The 21,098-nt window shown below is 43.6% G+C and overlaps 1 protein-coding gene across 1 annotated transcript in view; it reads right to left on the bottom strand.

The window, feature by feature from the left end:
* DPEP1 (dipeptidase 1) overlaps nt 1-7,095 on the bottom strand; it is a 142,583-nt gene extending 135,488 nt beyond the window's left edge. The window contains exon 1 of the mRNA XM_069216653.1: nt 6,849-7,095. Coding sequence (XP_069072754.1) covers nt 6,849-6,958 — 110 coding nt within the window. The 5' untranslated portion in view covers nt 6,959-7,095. The remainder of the gene's footprint in view (nt 1-6,848) is intronic.
* Nucleotides 7,096-21,098: the final 14,003 nt, after the last annotated feature.

The raw sequence follows: 21,098 nt of genomic DNA, 5'->3' as shown, positions 1-21,098 counted from the left end.
GAGCTAAGAAATATTTTCATAAGACAACTAGCAAGGCCTCCACAGGGCCTACGAACTATATAGGTCAAGTAGGTCCCTGCAAGTCAAGTATGAACAAATTTATAGTAAGGGCTGTGGGGATAATCGATAAGGAAATTGAGCTGGCAGAGTGTTGGCTTTCTGTATCCTCCCTACGTTCCCCGCCACGGGGGGCCTCATTAATAGGCGCTTCTAATGATGAAGAGCTGGTTGGGAGGGGAGGTAGTAGTGAGGTGATGCCCTGTGATGACCCTGTGGCAGTTATGATGCAGGGGGACGTGGACAAGCCAGATTAGGATCAGAGGCAGGAGTATGATCTCCTTGAGTTTGGAGCCCTGGATTTAGTTCCTACTAATAATACAGGCGATGAGCTGTAACAAGAGAGAAGAAGACACAACCAGATCCTGAAAGGAATAATAATCGCTTAAATTGTGGTAGTATCCAGTTGTCAGCCCAACGCTCTATTCCTTCCAAAAAAGAGGGGGCAGACCAATGCTCCATCCATGCTAAAAGAAGAGGGGGCAGGTAATGGGAAGGGGCAGGGATGATGGCAGACTCAGGGGGAGATGTATGTACAGATGGAAGAAAAATTATGTAGCATCCTTGATTTAAAATTGCAGCCTCTAATTGAGCGTCTCAACTCGATAGAGGCTATGATTAAACAACTTGAGTTTAGCCACGACAATAGAGATCCCTTTACCAAGCCTATGGAGGGAGGTTGTGGCAGGACCCATGAGCCAGGTGGAATACCTGACACTCAGAGAGTACGCCCGAGAGGGAAAGGAGAGGAATTGTTGATCGCCCAAACAACAAGTAGAGGAAGAGGTCCACTTGTATTTAATGAAACCCTAGGGGATTTTTCCAATGCCCAAGCAGTGGACACCGTGTGGGTGACGAGGAAGGGGTAGGAGACTGTGGCAATGGATCTGAGGAAGCTGGGTCAGTGTGTTTGCATACTGACACCTCTGATATATGACCTAGCATTCCTCCGGAGTGTACTCCCTACATTATCATCCTAGAGAATGTTCCTCGGTTACCTAGAGCAACAAGTGAGTTGCATAACTCATTATTAACTAAAGTTGCACACTGGTTACAGAAACAGTCAGGCTGGCCACAGGTCCTCTGTGAGGAAATTCTCACTACCAGAAGGGTGGTGTGGGTGGGCCCTATGCCAAAAGCTTCACATGGGGATTGTATAATTGTGAACTTCAAGTCACCTAGCAGTTTTCAATCCCTGTTAAATATGATTGGTGCTAAAAAACAAGTGAATGGGGGTATTAGAGTGTTACCCCTGTTTTTTTTTTTTTTTTTTTTTTTAAATCCCCCACTAGCAAGGGGTTTTGGGAATATACTGTCTGACCAACATCAATCACTACAAACCGGGGGTATACAACATACTAGCTTTGAGATACCTATTTGGAACCATTATTACCCACTATCCACACTAGACCAGTTAGACTGACTAGGTCCTTTGGGGATACGGAAGGACAGGGGAAGTCTTACACCCCAAGGACCAGCTGTCACCGAATCAACCCTAAAGGCTCCTGTAGGGGGCATCATGTAGATCGATGGGTGATGGACAAAGGGGTGATCCTCTCAAAAAGGTGGCTGAATACAGGACAAACCTATCACTAATCTTCTGGAATGTGGCAGGTGTGAACCCAAAGGTAGCTGACAAAGCGTGGTACTCCCTTATAGGGAAATATGATGTCTGTGTGTTCTAAGAAACATGGGCTGTTAACAAGGTCTTTGTTAGAGGATTTACCACTTATAGCGTTGAGGCCCTGCCACCAAGGAAAATGGGCCAGGCAATGTGGGGACTTATGATCTTGGTCAGAAATTACATGGTCTGCAGGCATTAATTACTGAGGATCAAATCCCCCGACCTAATGGGCATTATCTTACGATTCCCAAGGGGATTAACCTTGGTTATATTAAATGTATATTCATGTACTTTACCAGCAAACAGAGAGTCCTCAGTGTTGGCCATGCTTGAAACGCTAGTGGAAACTTATAAAAGTAAGTTTAGCCTAATAGTGGCTGGTGACGTCAATACCTTATTTGAACTGTGTCATTCCCTCAACATGGTAATCTGTGAAGAGGATGAGCAATGGGGTGTCCCTCAGCTGGTAGGTAGGCCAATAGGTCATCTTTCCCACATGGCCCTGCAAATAGTGGCAACGGTGGCAGCCCACGGCCTGCGTGCCTGTAATGGGAGAACAAACTTGGATCAAGCATAAGCGCCCACTTTTAGATGGGGCACCAGAGGAGTGTGATTAATTATATCTTGTTGGATGTGCGATTGTGGCCGGATCTGGTAGATATTGAGGTACTTAGCACCACTGAGAGTGACCATTGCCCGCTAGCAGTATGGCTTAATGGAGGGAAATTTGTTAGGTCTCCCAACTGGGGACTTTCAGACCTGCCGGAACCCAGTATCTCTACTAATCAACGATGAGTAACATGGCCTATAGTCCTGGTTGATCAGGAAGCGAATGCTGAGACTTATCAGGGGTTCGTACAGTTTTTAGATGAATTTGAAGATCTGCATGTAGACCCTAATATTTTTTTACAAACTCATAGTCTACTGTTTGATAAACTTAAATTGATTTTCTCTAGTGAATACTGAGGCAGCCGTAGGTCGGGAGCAAAACATCCACATAGGTTTAATCGAGATTGTAGGATGGCTAAGCGGGCGCTGTTAACCATCATAAGGGAGTGTAATCGAGCAGATATTAAGTACTCACGAGCAATGTACAAAAAGGCTCAAAGGGACAAGGAAAGAAAGATGATGAAAGCTGGCAAAAGCTACTTCAAGCATTGGAGCTAAGAGATAAGCATGCCTTTTGGGCCATAATATCAGATGGAACTAGTGAATTGGGTACTTTGAGGCATTGTAACATTGCACCAGATAAGTGGGAGCAACACTTTGGTGCTCTATAGTCGGTGATTGTAAATGATAAGGGGGCGGTCTCTGGTGGTACCCCACATCAATACACTGGGAGCCCGTTATTAGACCTTAATATAGCATTAGGGGCGGAGAACCTATGTATAGCTTTGGGTGAGGCAGGTGAGTCAGATAGTCCTCTAATTTTTTCTCAATGGAAGATACTCTGGCAGCTATTGATAGTCTGAAACCTCTTAAAGCTCCAGGCTTGGATGGAATTCCCAGAGACCTTTATAAGTCTGAACCACGAGTGTGGGCAGGGTAAATAAATCTTCTTTCTAATGTAATAGTAAGCGGGGGCAGAATGCCGGATACCTGGAAAGGGGCCGAAATTATTCCTGTGTTTAAAAAAGGAAACACGAGCTGCCGTGCAAACTATCGCCCTATTAGCCTGCTGGATAATCTCCCAAAAATATTTGCTATTCAGGTTCTTGACAAACTATTGGGTTGGATGGCTAGCGTAGAGATATTCTTGCCCTTGCAGGCAGGATTTCGGCCCAAGATAAGTACCATTGATTAGGTATTTCGGTTTTCAGTTTTGTACTGGAAACAGGTCCTCCTCCAACAACAGAGGTTATATGTAGCCTTTGTTGATCTGCAAACTGCTTTTGACTTAATCCCACGTGATAAACTGTGGCAAGTTCTAAGGAAGATGGGAATCTTTAGTGGACATCTTGATTAGACTACATTGTGGAAACTACGCCCAGGTCCCCTGGGGTGGGCAAGGAGAAGTGACATCTAGAATTCCGATAGGCCGGGGGGTTCGACAAAGTTGTGTGTTGGCCCCTATGCTTTTTTCTCTATACATGAATGACATCACTGAATATCTCGGACAGTGTACAAATGATTCTCCCACCATTTGTGGTAGGAAAATCCCCATCCTTCTGTTTGCAGATGACTCACTGCTAATTTCCAAGTCACCAATGGGACTGCAAAATCTGGTGTTACAATTTGGTTCCTTTTGTAGCGAAAGGGAGATAGAGATAAACTGCTCTACGACAAAGTTTATGGTTTTGAAAATTCTACAGTCAAAACCAGGAGCATAAAAGTGGGTGATTCCAACCTTCAATGTGTGTCAGAATTTGATTATCTAGGTATCACCTTGCCCCCAAAATTAAAATGGGACCCCCAAGTAGTAAAAGGTTTCCTAACACCTTCACATAGATCTAACACCATTCTTCGATTCTTCAGAGCCAAAAGCGCTTGCTTTCTCACCAGCTCTTGACGCTTATCGAGCTAAGGCCCTCAATGCAGCAACCTGTAGAGCAGAAAAATGGGTGTATGCTAACTCGCATAGGATAGAGATAGCTGAAAAAAAAATTATTAGGGCACTAGCAGCCGTAGCACCTAGAACCCCGCTTATACCCTTGAGATTTGATATGCATATTAATCAGGTGATTGAACTCTATTGGGTAGGGGTTTGATCTACCCAGAGTTGGCCACGTATAGTGCATGTCTAAGATACTTGGTAAGGCTAGACCTAGCTCAGAAAGTCCCTTGGCTGGGCTTTGTCTTCGCATGGTTTAAAAGTTGAAGCTTGAGACACTTTTGGAAAAGCCTGACCAAATCCGCAGTGAAGACAAACAGGTAGTTAAGGTGGATTTACCAGCAGTATATTAGGGAACGCCAACAGTATAGGACTAACCTGGGTCATCTCACAGAAACATTTCTGAAATTCAAAGTTGTGCCCAAATTTGAAGATTTCCTGGACTATGTTACACCACCTAGGGCAAAAAGTTTGCATCTGTGATTTAGATACGGCTGTTTGCCCTTAAACGCTTTCTGTAGTTCGTGGTGTGGAAATGGGCCATCTGCCTTATGCCCTCTGTGTAAATCTAAGCCTGAAACTGTCAATCATATTGTTATTGTCTGCCCTGGGCACCGAGCCTCAAGGCGGCGGTGGCTTAGGCCAGTATGCTTATCCCTGGAGATTATTGAGTACGATGCGCCTGTTTAAGACTAGCACAGACAAGACTTTAGTCTATCTTATCAGCCGTTTTTTCCTGGGTGTAGGCTCTGGCTCAGGAGGGGGCATGCAAGGGGCCTGGGGGAGTTATTCCACATGAAGTTTAAGGGCTCTGGTAAAGTAAGGCCCTTGACAGGCTCGTTGTTGCACTCCCACTTTATGAAGATCGATAGTGGGCTAGTCCTATAGCTAACACAGAAGCCATGCTCTGCATGAGCATTGGTGGTAGTGTAGGTGGGGCATACATGTTTTAAACTGGTGTTTTTAATTGCCGAAAAGGTTTTAAGGATTTGTAAGCTGATCATGTGGAGCTAACAAAACCTTCACAGAGATGGCTGTAGTAATATACTTTGACAAGCAATATAGAGTATATAAGAAATGGAGCACCTTAGAAGACTAGAGATCGATTAGTCTTTCTGTCTTTTATGAGAATTTTTTTTTTACTGTTTTTATGTTAATAATATATAAATCTCTATTTATTAATGTATTGTTTTGTATAATGTATTTTTTATGCATGCTTTTATGGTAAACTGCTGAAATAAAGTATTTCAAGCAAGCAGTAATTCATTCATCTCTTTTGTATTAGTATTCTCCTATTTGTGAATCAGCCACTTTTTAGGGATCAACAAACAACTTCCTAACCTTGTTTTCGGTGTCAGTCAAGCTTATTTCATGACCAGTCTCACTGGATTAGGAAACGGTACCGATTATTATATCAGAAGCTATATGAGGCAGTGGTCCCCGCGTTTTTGACTAACGTGCGGGCATTCACAGACTGCAAGATTGATTTACGGTCATGGATCCAGTATTATCAAATGGCCTACAAAGCTGTTCGCGGAGCAAATTTTAAAAGAATGGCTTTATATTCCAAATGGCTGTTGTATTATACTCCCCTTTGGTTGCAAAAAGATGTTTCCCACCATTTCTACAGCTTGTTTTAGATGTAGCCACGTGAAGGACGACTGGCTACATATCTGTTTTATATGCACCATTTTTCGTCGTTTTTGGTAAAAAAAAAATAGTTTTATTAGTGATAAGTTGCAGTTTAGGATTTGGCCAAACTCCTATGGAGCCTTATTTGGCATGTGTCCCCCATGTTTCCAAATTACAGTAGGGCAGCAACAATTCCTTTCTATTACCACGCTGTTTGCTAAATCTTTACTCTTGCAAAAGTGGAGATCCTCCGAGGTACCTACCTTTAACCAGTGATTGAAGAAAATTAAGCAGGTGAAACGCTTTGAAGAGATGTATGCACAAAAAAATTGCTTTTCAAAAATTTGGGGAGATACTGCATGATTGGTTGGACTGAGTCATCTTATCATGTGCTTAAGTTTCGCCTGTCCTTTTAGCTGTGTCAGTGTTTTATATCATGTTTGCGATTTTGTGATGTTTGCTTTCAGTGGGATGGTATATCCTCCTTACGCACTCTGCTTGATATACGATTTACTTCTTGTAATTGAAGGAACTCTTGAATCATGACGGGTATTTGTAATTATTTTTTTCTACCTTATCAATAAAAAAAAAAAAAGTAATACCCGTTATTTACAGTCTATAAATGACCAAAATACTGAACAAGGCGCTACATGACAAAAGAGTTACAAATACGTTTTATGCGAATCGTTTATCTTCTTTTAATTATACCTAAGCATCTAAAAGAGCAAAATAAACATGTTTCACTATGTAACAAAAGTTATTGGGCACGTTTGCTTAGATATAAACCCCATTACACAACCAAAGTTATGTACATATTTTAAAAATATTTTAACCATCCCTTTCTGCCAGTTTGCTCTTGTGCAGATTTGCGTAAGTGCAAAATAGTAGACTAAAACGCGCTTGCTCCAGTCCTCGAGATCGAAGCAACACACATGATGGGAAATAAAAAAATTGGCTGCGAGGTTTCAGAAGTGCTTCACCTACCCGTCGATCACAGGGGTCGTATTCATAATTCTTAGCGCCTGGTCTCGGAAGCTGTCTGCATCGATGAACCCGAGGAAGGCGCAGAAAAGGAGGAGCCCGCGTGGCAGCATCTCCGCTCAGGACGTGCAGGCCTCTGCTCGGTGTCTTTGGGACTGACTTGCCCTGGCGTAGAGCTGTCTCTCTGGCGCCAGGGGTCACAGGTCTGTCACCCTGGGCTGTCTTACTATCTGACACCCTCGACAGCCTGGAGGTGCCGTCTCAGCTGACTGGGTCAGATAAAATATTAACTACAATATACCCTGGAGAATGATTTCCTGGATGTAGGCGCGGGTGGTGCTGAACCTCTGGTCCTACCTGAGCAGCCACACCTGCAGAAACAAAAATATCTAGGTACGCCCCCATGCCATATGCAAGTTGAAAAAGCATATTTGTTTATCGTATTGTAGCATTTATATAGTGCTTTGTACTTATCTTCGGGGCGCCCAGGCGCATTATCTGACGGTCTGCGTGCTTCAATGTCACAGCGCAGAGCTGGAAACCAAATCCGTGCAAGGGTTTCCAACTTTGTTAGCGTTTTTAATTTTCCACAAACCTTTAAAGTGTCCCAGGGTCATGGTGTGTAGATCATCCAATCCTGGTTTTTGCTCTGTCTTGTTTAGCTCACTAAAAAACCAAAACTACTACCAGAATACACATAAACCACCTGGAAAATAGAGAGGCTCAAGGCTTGCCTCAAGCTGGGAGCTCTGCTGCAGGGAGGAGGGTTGGTGACGGGAGCGGAGGATCTGTAATTAGATATTCTGGCACGACTATATGAATAGTTATCCCATCTGCATGCACTGTCAGGGTGTGGATGCAACTTCTGGGCTACAAATAGTTTTAATCTGGAGGTCCTCGCTTGTGAAAATTAAGATGAAGTTAAAATGATTCTCATGAAAAGTACCACTCTAGTTTGCAGCAGAAAGATTTGGGTACAGTGGAGTGGGGTAGAGTGGAGCGGGGTAAACTGGGGTGGATTGGGATAGATTGTGCTATGGTAGAGTGGGGTAGATTGGAGTTGCATGGGGTAGCTTGGGTAGGGTACAGTGGGGTAGATTGTAGTGGTGTACACTAGATTGGAACGAAGTGGTGTATTTTGGGGTCAGTCAGCATCATCTGCTGTACCAATATTTTTGATCGTATTTTAAATACTTGTTCCCAGCACACTTCAGAATTACAAAAAAAATGTGCTTCAGTTGTGCTTTCCTAATTCGGATATATTCTGAAATATGTGTACAGTTCATTTACTGGCATTTAATTTTGTTGTGTGCTGAATCAAATAACATCTTACAGCCTTTACTTTCAAACCCCAATACCGAGCAACATTGTCACATGAATCCTCCCTACTTGCAGTCAGAGAATTAAAAGTAAACACCAACCTATCTTGGAAGACAGGGCCCAACATTTGACCTCTGTCTTGGAGTGTACAGCAAATGTGACAACATGAGAACACAATGTAAAGGCCTGTTTATTGCTCATTCAATTCTGAATTCCAGCATGGTTATTTTGGGGGTGGTTCAGCACCACCCACCCCCCGCCTTCTAGCGCCTATGTCATGGATATGAAATTTAGGAAGACGACTGGTTACGTTATGCTATTATTAAAGAGACTGAACCAAATACACACTGACATTGACAGAGCATTGTTCCACACAGGCATGCATGTTTGATTCACTGGCAGTGACCGAGATAAGTAAAATCAGCAAAGCAGAAATATAGGAGGCAGGAAACCTTTTAAAAAAAAATACAGCAAGTTTATTGTTTCCTGCACTAGCATGCAAAGGTGACAACTGAAAACACATGTATTCCCCTGGAGGGCCTCAAGAAAAAGAAAGAGTCCCCAGAAAGTGAGTACATGTGGAAGAATGCAAAAAGCCACTCAGAATGCAGGAAAACAGGATATGCTCCACAGGAGGAACACAGATATGTTGAATAGCCTAAAACAAACAAAGCCAGCAAATAGAAAGCAAGCAAACGTGAGTTACAAAACAAAAACCCAATGGTGAACATCGGGAGGAATGTATTCCTAGGGAAGCTTTTAGCATGAACCTAATATGTCTTTGCAACCAGACAGCTGTGCTGTATGGTAGGCTACAACCTAAAAATGGTGTTCCCTGCTGACATGCGTCACTTGATAATCTTCCCCATTACAAAATATGGCAAAGCCAATGAGAGGCATAAATCTAGACATCACAGATATCAAAGAACAATTTAACCGACTCTACTTGTGGTATCGATAGGGGGACAGAAAAGACATTTGCGGTAGCAGTTAGCTTTACACACAGCTTGCCTAGAGGTCTGCTATACATTCAGGCACATACATATTTAGGTCCCTTGATGACATGTTCTCAGCATTCTCAGCAGACATACTTGGGTTAAAGCAACTGTGTGCAGATTCAAGGCACTTTGGTACGACGTTCGGTGTATGGAAGGAAGAAATATTGTAGAATAGGACTTAAAACTCCACTGGTCACAGTGATAAGTGGGGGGAAGTCTGTCAGGGAATTAAGGAAGCCGAACAACCAAACCATCCACAAGGGGCAATAGCTGGGTAGAATAGAGGGCAACAAATGCATGTAAGTAGTACTTTTCCAGCTATATAGGAAAAGCAACAAAGCCAATAGGCATTGCTTGCATTTTCAGTTGTAAACCAAGCCTATTTTATTAGCCCAAGCCACAGGGTGCACTGTATTTCTTTCAGCAGCGGCCCTGGAGTTAAGGGAGCAGCTGAGTGCACTGAATAGTATAAGTGGCCCAGCAGCAGTGGCAAGAGCACTATCCTAATATCTTCTGGGCGTAACCTCCAACATCTGGATGCAACTACGGCCTTGCAGTTGCTGATGGCCGTGAAAGGCAATAAGCCAAAGTTGCTTCAGTGGTGTATTTATCTTGCAAGGATTAGACTTTACCGTAGCGGACAAGGCCAATCTGTCCCGCGGGAATGCTAATGGGCTTTCACAAAAGTTTATTCCATCAGATGGGAGAGACTCTCCCGGACCAAGGTAGCCTCTCAGTGATATTTGGGGCGGTCAGGCTTCACAGCTGTAAGTCCCCAGTACATTGCCTCAGAGACAATAACCTCATCTTTTTATCATTCTGGCAAATATAGTTCATTTTCATGCGCAAGAGACCCCTGTCACGATTCTCCAGGTGAGTATTCTATTTGATTCTGGCATGTTTCCAAACAACTGCAATGAGAGATAGTAGGGTGATAGTGGCGCTCATAAATGTATATATCTTTCAGATGGGTGCTATTAAGGTTTTAAAGTCCACTGCATGTTTCATGGGTGCCACCCCCTGCTTTGAGAGCCTGATTGCATGCATATTTGCTATCCTGACTTTTATTTTTGACCCTGGCATCAAGCTAATCTTGAGGCCTAGGCCTGCCCATAAGTAAGAGAAATCCTGGACCTGAATTGTAACCTGGAGAGCAGCACCAAGCGTGACATCACTATAGCACATACAACAATGGAGGCAACATATCTTCTTTGGAAGGATTATTAGTGTGATCAGCCCTTTTTACGTGTGTCACTTAGAGTGAGGCCTATCGGTCCCACTCATGTAAAGTTCCGCTGTTATGCCTATACAAAAATTAATGTATTTATCTCTGAATTAGTGTGATCCAATGGGAAATGTTTAATGGCAATCCAAGTTAAAGGCAATTAAAGCTGTAGAAGGGTTGCTGATTTTAACTGTTGACAAATATTGAAACTGAAATTCAAAATGTATGTACTGCTTGTGAGGGGAAACGTCTGTGCAGCTTACTTTACGTATTGCACTTTATCAGAATTTTAAGGGAAGATACTTTTGCACCTATCAGAACTTACATTTTTATTGAGGGGAGGAGCGCCATTTTTTCCTCGCCCTATGTGCTGATGCAAGATGCCATTTTGGTTAGTTAGTGCTGTAGTGTTTAGGAGGACGGGTGCCCCTCCTCCTTGCTCTCACTATCATTCTCCTTGAGGCAGCATATGCAGTGGATGCGCCGTGAGCAAGCCGCTGGTGTGCCTAGGCAGGCCTATCTGGGCCTGTCCGTGTCAAGATCACATCAGCACCTGCCATGCTGCCCGTTTATCCATAAGTTCCCCTCAGGTGGTATCTTACCGTAGGGAGGCACTTTTGTCTTATTGAATCGGTACCTGCCACCAGGGGCGTCTCCTCCATTACGGCAGAGGAGCGACGCCCGTCCCCCCCCGGTCAGCAGTGGCAGCTGCAAAACCTTTACAAGGAAACGATAATAAACAGCGTTTATTATCGTTTCCTTGTAAAAGGGCAGGGCCAAAGGAGTGACGAACAGTGAGGGGTAGTTCACAGCACTCCCCTTCAGAGCGCATGTGTGTTTGGATGGCCGTCTCGGGCCGGCCAAACACATATGCGCAGTAGGCTCTCTCCAGCCCAGCAAAACAGTTGCCAGGCTGGAGAGAGCTCATACAGTCTCCCAGTCTGCCTCGGAGCGCCCTGGCTGGGCGCTCCCAGCCAATCCTAATGCAGCTCTGAGCAGCGTCAGGATTGGCCGTAGGGCAGGCTGGGAGCCTGTGCCTGCTGAGGAGAAGCAGATGGAACGGTGCGGCGGCGACGTCAAGCACGGTAAGTGTTTATTTATTTATTTTTTAAAATTTAATTTGTATTCCCACCGGAAGCCCACCCACCCCTTCCACGCGCCACCTCGCTTCTTCCATGAGCTGCATCTGCCTGCCACCCTCCAAGGCCTTTCAGTGCTGAACAGAATTTCTAATTGCTGTATTTGGAACTCTTGTGGCTTGGTGCTGAATGTTTTACTGGGGAATTTTTAGCAGGACCAGACACCCACTATACTCTGAACGAGTTGCCAGCTATAACAGCTCCACCTCCGTCTGATGAACGGCCTTTATAAAGGGCCTGCTCATCAACTGAAGATTGCTTCCTAAACATTCCTTTGATGTATTTTATTTACTATCTGACAATACCTGGGATGTTATGTTTTTAACTGAAACCTCACTGAAAGAAACATCGGGACCTGATTTAGCTCTTGCCGTTCCACCAGAATATCATATTTTATGCATTAACCAAGAATGAAGTAAATCGGGAGGCGGTGATACTGTCATTTTTAGGGATTCTTTGGAAGGATCTTCAATTCCATTGAGGCAACTAGGATTTCTGGAGGGGTTTATTTTTAGTTTCAAACTGGCACCCACTTTTTCCCTTGTCTTCCCCTATTGCCCGAATAGTTGTTTTTCTCAACTGTTTTGATATGATCACCCAGCTTTCCATACAATATTCTAATTTCACCATCCTTAGGGATTTTAACGTACATGTTATTGATCCCACATGTTCTCAAGCCGCTCAGCTCAATCTCACCCTGGCAGGTATAAATCGTTCACAATTTTCCGGTCCCCTACACATTAGATGGGACACACTCTTGATCTGATCTTTTCTAATATCACCAATTTGCAAGTCTCTCCGGCAGAGCGCCTTATCTGGTTGTATCATTTTCTTCTTCCTTTATCTTTCTATAGGGTGCTGCATCGAAAGAAGCCCGACATACCTCCATTGCTGACTAGAGGCTGGAATAAAATCTTAAAGGAGCCCTTCTCACAGATATTCAAATCCACGCCCCCCCCTTTAACAGGAATTCTTGACACAGATGTGGTCTATTTTCACCAGTGGATCATCAATGCCATCAACTGTATGGCACCACTGAAAGGGCACATGGCAAAAAGGTCTAAGCCTTCGGCCCTCTGGTTCTCCCCTTTGTTAAGGGAAGAGAAGAGCCTCTGTAAAAAATGGAACCCAACCGAAGAAAGTCTTATTTTCCTGAGGCAAATTCATATACAGAGAGGCACTTGAGATGCAAGCGTACTTTTCCTCACATATAACGGCAGCCTCTAATACGTCTCATGAAGTTTCAAAATTTGCTCAGTCATTCATTTACCTGATGCCGTACGAAGCAGTTTTAGTCGTTCACATGAACTTTACAGTGATTTATCCTCTTTTTTCCACAAGAAAATTCAGAAATTGTATGGAACCTTCCCCCACCCACTGCACTTGATATGAAGGCAAACACTCTGCATCCTCAAAATCCTCTCCTTACCAACTTTCTCACGATCCCTGAGGAAGTTTCTTTAAATGAACTGGAGAAATGCATATCAGGCTCCCCTGCAGATCCTTGCCAAACCCAAATACTTAGGATGATTTCCCATATTAACCTGGTGCTTAATACAATGTGGAACACCTCTTTGAAAGTAGGTTTATTTCCTTCTGGTTGGAAACAAGCTTTCCTTCTGCCCCTTCTCAAGAAATCTTATGCAGACCCCACCATCCTGTGTAATTTTAGGCCTATCTCCCTTCTGCCAGCACCTGCTAAAATCCTGGAGTAACTGGTAAATCGCCAGTTATCTTCTTTTGTGGAGATGAAAGGACTACTTCATGACTCACAATCTGGCTTTTGGCCAGGTTTTAGCACCAAATCTGCTTTAATGGAGGTCACAGAGTACATTAAAGAGAACTTGGATGCTCAGCTATGATGGCTGTGCTGGACCTAGCTGCAATAAATACGCTCTCGCATTCCAAACTTAAAGACAGATTAAAACGGACCCGCATTCAAGGCAAGGCTCTCTCATGGATAAAATCCTTCTTGGAAGGCAGATTTCAATAGGTGCATCACCACCCTTTTTCATCTCTCCCCTACCTCTCTGATATGAAATTCCGCAAGGCTCAGCCCTGAGCCAGACTCTTTTTAATTTATATCTAGCGCCTATGGCTGGTTTAATTGAATCCTGGGGTGTGTGAGAGTTACACGCAGATTACATCCAGCTCTTATTATTCTTTCTGGGGTATTTGGATATTGCTGTCAGCAGACTTAAGCAGGGCCTTAAGGGAATTGCCAGACGGATAGATCCTAACATCCTCAAACTGAACTCCGATAAAACAGAAGTTCTTCTTTTCAGTCCTACTGCCCCCGCCTCCTTGCCTTTGGTAGCCTGAGGAACTAAATCCCCCTCTGGTTCCCTCCTCCTCTGCTAGACATTTAGGTATGTTCTTTAACTCACCCCTCTCTTTTCCACTCAAATTAAGCAGGTTACCTTCTGTGTGCTTCGCCAAACTTAAAACTCTAAAGAAGCTGCTGCACCTAGTGCATGAAACCACATGTAAAACAGTGGTTCACACTTTAGTAACTTCCAATTTAGACTATGCCATCAGTCTTTATTTGGGCCTTCCTGCTTTTTTTAACCTAAACACTTCAGATCATCCAAAATGCAGCAGCAAGACTTATCTGTAGATGTCATCTCTGGTCGTATATTACAACCCTACAAGCTGCTACATTGGCTGCTGGTTTCTAAGCACATTAAATTCAAAGCCCTCACTCTGGCATTTAGAACTTCCACAGGGGAAGGTTCGTCTTATCTGAGGAATAGACTCCGTCCCTATAAGCAACACATATTGCTCTGGTCTAATATCCCCCTCCTTATACAGGTTCCTAAATTTTCTAAGGTCAGATGGGGAGGCAGTTCCTTCACGGTTCTGATGGGCAAACTTTCGAACCCTCTCCCACTCAGTCTCCGTAGGGCTCTTTTGGTCTCTATCTTTAAAAAAGAGCTAAAGACCTTTCTTTTTGACAAAGATTAGCCCTCAGTGACAGGTGCCACTTGTTGTGCGTCTTCATAAGCCATGAGCCCTGGGACGCTTCTGCTTGAAGCAGATGTGCACTGTACAAATGTCTTTGATTGATTGATTGAATCCAAAACTAAATCATTCAAAGAAGAACATTTTTTCAAAGATCGTATACATTAAATAGCACTTCGAGAAAAGTCTCTTAAATATTTTCAAAAAGCAAAACATTTATTTTTCATAATGTAGTGCCTTGGAAAACCGTTTTGTTGTAGTCCTTAATTTCACAAGCGACAGGCAAGTATGATCATTACAGTACAAGTAGCGTTCTTATGAGGGATGCTGATACAAGCTTCATGAGTTTTAAATGCTAATGAACATTATGTAGCCAACACTTGTTTCACCATATATGGGGGCTTTCTCAAGGCTGTAATATAAAGAAAAACAAAAGAAAGCAAGCCATACTGTCAGCATGTCTATGTGATGTAATATAATCAATATGGTGCCACACTGTGGTGAAAACACTGAATCCATGTCAAGACACTACACACGTGCTCTTAAATATTATTGTATAATCTTTGCACTGGTGGCAAGTGAAAGTGTTATGTGATAGAAAGTAATGGATACAATGTAATGCTTAAGTAATAAATGATTTTAAACAGTCTAAATTTAAGATACTAATTTGGATTTTTATATTTTATTTTTATACTTTTATTCTGTTAAATAAGTCATTCTAAGTGCACTGACACTAACACTGATGAACGTTTAGCTGATTAATGTAACTCGGCTGTGAGTAATTTCGGATTCCTGTGAATCACCTGTAAGACGGAAGCGTTTACCTTAAGTACACAGGACTACCTATTGAGTAGTTAAAGTAGACCTAAGCATGCAAGCATGCTTATTACTTTACCTCCGTTTTCCTGTGTAAAGCTGTATAGTAAGCCTGAAAGCGGAAAGAGGAAAAAGCGGGGGGGGGGGTCATTTGGGTGCTAGACCTCAAGTTAGCAGCCCTATGGGAGACAGTTGAAAAACATGAAGGATACGGAAGAGAGGCAATACATCCATGGCAAAACAGTTCCCAGATAAGCTAACACTAGGGTGTATATTTTAAACAAGAATTATACTACAATATTATCAGCAAAAATTGTACTGAAAGGGCCAGCATAAGAAAATTGAAGGAGGAGGGAGTATGGTGAAGAGGTGGAGAATGAGTGGGGTGTCCCCATAGCAAGGGCTTACCGACTCGGGTACAATTCCCTTTCCTTCTGTATGTCTCTGCAGTCCCTCCGTAAAGTCCAAAATCTGTCATTCTGTAAGGCGGGCACTATTTTATGTCCTAAAGGCCACCTAGTCCTTTGTTTGTTTCGCAGGAAAGAGGACTGCAAACAGTATGGCGGTGTAAGACGCAATAATGGCCTGATAAAATGCGGTAAAGACCAGATGAAAAAAGGACATTAAATACATTTGAGACGTTAAGGAATGCCCCAGAAAACAGAACGTTTATTGATAATTAATGGGGGGAATTCCAGGTTTAAGTCTGTGTTTTTGGTTTGTTGAGTAATGAGCCGCAACTGCAAATCTTATACATGACGCCATATTAGGTTAGTCACATAGTAATCAGGATATGACAGGGTTTTAGTTTTAGAGAGAAAGTAAAATCCCATTAAAGGGAGTACTTGTGACAAGTGTCACTATTAGTTACTGTGAGAACAGTATTCGGTCTACTTCATACGGGCTGGACTTTGATATGGCTTTATAAGCACTAATAACCATCTAGTTCTGTGTTTGTGTTTAGAGAGGCGGGCCTCCAATGTGATGGCAGCACCAAGTGCCATCTTGCCTGATGTTCAGGGTAGCTCGATTTTCGGATGGTCTAATATTCTAGTGGCCATACACAGTCAAAGGATATTAATGATACAGTATTCATAGTATTTGTCTACAAGTATTTCCTTAGGAGTGAGACTGAATTTTATACAAAAGGGAACATCAGATAAAACATTTTCCACTCGTGTTGGCTTAACTCTGACACAAGTTGTATAAAGTAGGGTAGAACATACAGTGTCAGTATTGTAATGAGAGAGTGGTATTTAAGCGTCTCATAACAGCCATTTATGTAATTCCGCATCCCTGTTAAACTCCTGCTCAACAGTGTCCAATCTTAATATCAGTTTACTCTCTCGTTTTCCGTTGGTCAGTTCTTGGTTACCCTCACATGGATTTTTCTTATGTTTTTCAATCTCATAAATGGTAAACACACATTGGTGTTGATGATGTACTACATGGTGTTCCACAAACAAATTGCAATGTTTAAAAAAAAATATATATTTAGGTTGTGTTCTTGAATCCCCTGTTTCAGTGGTCGAATGTTTCTCCTTATGTAAGTTCTGTTGCAGGGACGAGTGATTGCATTTATAACATAGGTACTCGCACAAATCATCCAGACATTGATAAGGGGTTGGTGTCCATTTATAGTAGTTTCCAGCGTTTTGTTTTTCCCTAGCAATTTCTGCATGTGTAAAAGCATTTTGGTTTGTCCAGAAATGTACTTAATTTTTTTCTTTCTTTTGTAAAAACATGATCTGCATATTTTTTTACGTAGATTGGGTGCTCGCCTAAAACGTACCTGTGGATATGGTTATATGCCACTTTGTATTTGTGGGTTATTGCTTAGTAGAGGCCAATGTTTACATAGTATTTTTCTGATTTAGTGATAACCATTGGAATATTGCCTGATGAACCTTATCTGTGGTTTGGTACTGATTATTCTTTGCATGTCTTTCAGAAGTTCATTTCTGTTAATTTGTACAACTTCCTGCATGGCCTGGATCAAGGTCGCTTGGTCATAATCTCTGTTCGTTAACCTATTGATGATTTCATTGGACTGTAGCGTGCAATCTTCCTGATTCCTGGTTGCTGCAGTTTCTTCCTGCTTGTCAGAACTCTCCTTTAGGAATTTTAGAAATGGTGGTTTTGGGATGGCAATTTGTAACGTAGAATTACATTGGATGCTGTAGTTTTTCTGTGTATTTTGCTGTGCAGTTGACTGTTTTCAATGTAAAGGTTTAGATCTAAGTATTGGATTTCTCGTTTGGAAATGGACAATATCATAGTAATTTCCCATTAGTTCTTGGAAAATACCTTAATATAGCATTTTAGTGAGGATGGTAAGCCTTGCCAGATTAATAGAAAATCATCAATATAACATCCCTAAAAGTTGATGTTGAAATTCAGGTTTTCAGATCTCTCATTCCACAGCCAAAGCTTATCGACTTCTCCAATTACAATGCAGGCATATTGTGCTAATGTGGCTAACATTGCAGTTCCTTGTGGTGGTAAGTAGATGTTCTTGTTAAATGTGAAAAAATGTTAGGCAGAATTCCAACATCTCAATCTGAAATCGCTGCCTATCCAGACTACACTGTGGAAGTAAAGCACTGCTGTACCTTATACACAGCAGTGAAGGCTCAACTGCGCACCTCGGGTGGGTGTAGCGGGGGGGGCTGCCTATGCCTTGTTGTTTCCTGCCAAACTTTGTGTTACAGATGGCAGCAACACCCACTTCTTTCTGTCTCCTGAAGATGCTTGGACCTGGCTCAGCGCTAAGAGCCTGGTGGGCAATGCTGCCCCGACCCAGGATCATGGGGACTGGCTCACGTTGCCACCGCGTAGACACAAATCTCGCAGACCCACCCCCCACTCCGACTTCAGAACAGGTGGCCTGTGAATGTGCACGATTGGTCAACAGGGTTCTACACTAACTTAGTAAATCCATTGAGGCCTTGAGATCTGAGAAAGCCTCTGAGACTGCATCGAACTCTGATGACACTGTGGTCTCCACCGATTACGATGGCAGGCGAACAGCAGATGACTTATGACGCTCCCCTGTTGTTACTTCTTGGAGGGTGTAAGCTGGCTGTATCTCAACATGCGTGGGCTCTGATTGATGACGTGGGTTGGGCTGGAGGATCAGCCGGCGTGGATTGTTGGTACTGCAATATATAGTGCCATTTCCTTGGCGATTCGCTTCCTTGTCATTCACAATCCTGGTTTACTGTAACAGACTTAAGGACATTGCTGTTTCAAATTCTGTTTAGGTTTGAATGCTTTTTTGCATTATGGCAGAGGATGGGATATTTTCCTTGCCGGGGAGTGGTTGGCGGGAATGTTTCTCTTGTTCTTGCTCATTTTGTTTCCTGGGGGTGTTGTGTTTTCACTGTCTGCTGACCGGTCTGCTTGTTGTAAGACCTCTAGCTGAGGGATCACGGTGGTTGCTGCGCTGGTATTCTCACCAGGCATGTCCCAGTGTTGGATAGACCAGCTTTCCATAGCTTGCCACCTTTTTCAGTGTTTGCATGGCCCAACCTAATGCACATATGATCCCTAATATAACTTCTTGACCTGGAACATATGGGACATGACTACCCCGGCTAAGTGCTACCACATTCACACTTATCTTAGGTGGCAGCATGTACAGGTGACGTACTTCCAGGAGAACCACCTGACTAAGACAGAACTCCTAAAATTGCATGCAAAATGGAAGGGACAAGTTTATAGAACCACGGTGTCGGCTTATGCTGGGGCGGTTCCCATCTGGATTGCCCTGTGGGTTCTATTTGTTTCTGAGGCTCGTATGAGGAAATTGGACGTTAGACCCTTGGTATTGTTGGCTGTTTGTGGGCCACTTGCCTTAATAGATGGACTCACTCTGTCCTTGCTGCATGACCCCCACACTCCTACCCTACAGCGAGGTGACTTTAATTGTGTCCTAGACGTGTATATGGGCCGTTTGATTCCTCCTCTTGCTGGAGTGGCCTTCAGTAGAACAACTGCCCTTTTGGAAGTCTGGCTGATCCATCATGGGGTGTGTGATGCGTGGTGCCTCCATCATCTGGAGGAGTGTGAGTACTTCTTTTACCCCCCTGTCCATAGTATACACACCAATACAGACTGTTTTCTTCGGAGCTCCCCATTTATTTCTGCGATTCCGCATAAGGAATATCTTGCGTGCGCAATCTCTTACCACTGCCTACTTTTGCTTTCCTGCGATGGGACTGCACCTGCCCCAGAATTCCGACCTGGTGATTGCACCCTGACTCCCTCCTTGATCTACTGTTTTGTGAGGGCTTGGCTGAGCGCTTGACAAATTACTTTGAGCTCAATGCCAGCTCTGCTTCTGATAGGGCATCTGAGTGGGATGCTCAAAAGCCATTATACGTTGTCATTGAATTGCTACCACTTGGGGCACTCGATAGACGTTGCACAGGGACAACTCGACTAAAGAACATAATATGCATGGTCCCCTGCTCGGCTTGCTTCTTTGTTACACCTGTGTCAGGAACACAGACACTTGGAACGCGGCTAATTTTAGAAATATATTTTGCTACTGACCAGCTACAGTGGCCTTTGAAGTGGCTTGGTTCGACCCCTTGTGGCGAGCATCCGGCAATCTTGTATCTTTTATCAGGAACTTCCATGCATACGTGGCTCTCAGCTTCTGGTCCTGGTGCGCCAGAGGAAGCACCACAGATGGCAATGGGCAGGTGTTGCTGGTTGAAATATATCCTGGACAATGGGGTTCCTCCCCCATACTCGCCCTTAATTCTGGTGTGGCACTGGCCAGTTCTCTGAGAATTTACTCAACTACACGATGTGGCCTGCTGGAAAGACCCAGATGGGCAATATTTATGTTGACGGGGAGTGATTTGTTCATTCACTGAAATTTGTGCTGACTTTCATATATCGGCTGGGCAGTTATTGACTTACGGAGCTGTCCATAATGTGCTGACCTCGGCTTGGGGGCAAGAGCCAACGGTGCCTCTAACTGTGCTCCTGCTTCAAACTATGTTGGCATATGGGACACTTTTATCATGGCGCTGTGTGCGGCTCTTTTGGGACAGTGACAGAAGTTGTTTATCAAATCCTGTGACCACCGGACAGCAGGTCCCCCCGCCCCCTTGACAGACAAACAGTGGACTAAGGCATTAGACATTGTTAAGAATGTCTCAAGAATCTCCTGTTTTCGTTTCATCCATTTTAATTTCCTGCACCAGACCTATCTCATACACCACCGCTTATCACACTGGTTCCCTACGTCTAAATCAAGTTGCCCACCCTGCGGGGTCCTAGATATGGGGTTATTCCACATGGTATGGGATTGTCTGGGGAAGAACTGTGTGTGGGAGGAGGGAGCGTGGAGCACTTCTGCCCTGATAGATACAGTGCTTTAGCCCTCTGTAGAGTCCAGCTTACTGGGAGTCTGCCCTCGAGCCAAAAGGGACCAATATCTCCAAAGATTTTTTGACTTAGTATTTGTGCTGTGCAAATGTCAGATTGCCTTGGCATGGAAATCATCGGCTGTGCCAAATACCTCCATTTAGCTCTACACCTTGCTGCGCTGGGTGAAAGCTGAGGCAGCATGCTCTCTCCGGTGCCCAACAGGGGAAGGGGGCTAGTGGGGCATCATGTTATGGGATATCTATCTACAAAAGCTGGAGGTGGAGAAGGCAAAAGATGTCAGGCCACCATAAGCTGAATATGCAGTTGATATTTCTTTAGAGATACTGTGCATGTTAAGTGTGGTCAATGTCTAATATTACTTAGAGGGGGGATTTCATGACCGCTTTGT

The sequence above is a fragment of the Pleurodeles waltl genome, chromosome 12, assembly GCF_031143425.1.
Source record: "Pleurodeles waltl isolate 20211129_DDA chromosome 12, aPleWal1.hap1.20221129, whole genome shotgun sequence".
Classification (NCBI taxonomy): Eukaryota; Metazoa; Chordata; class Amphibia; order Caudata; family Salamandridae; genus Pleurodeles; species Pleurodeles waltl.
The sequence above is the reverse complement of the archived record's forward strand: the minus strand, read 5'-3'. Positions and strand labels throughout refer to the sequence as shown.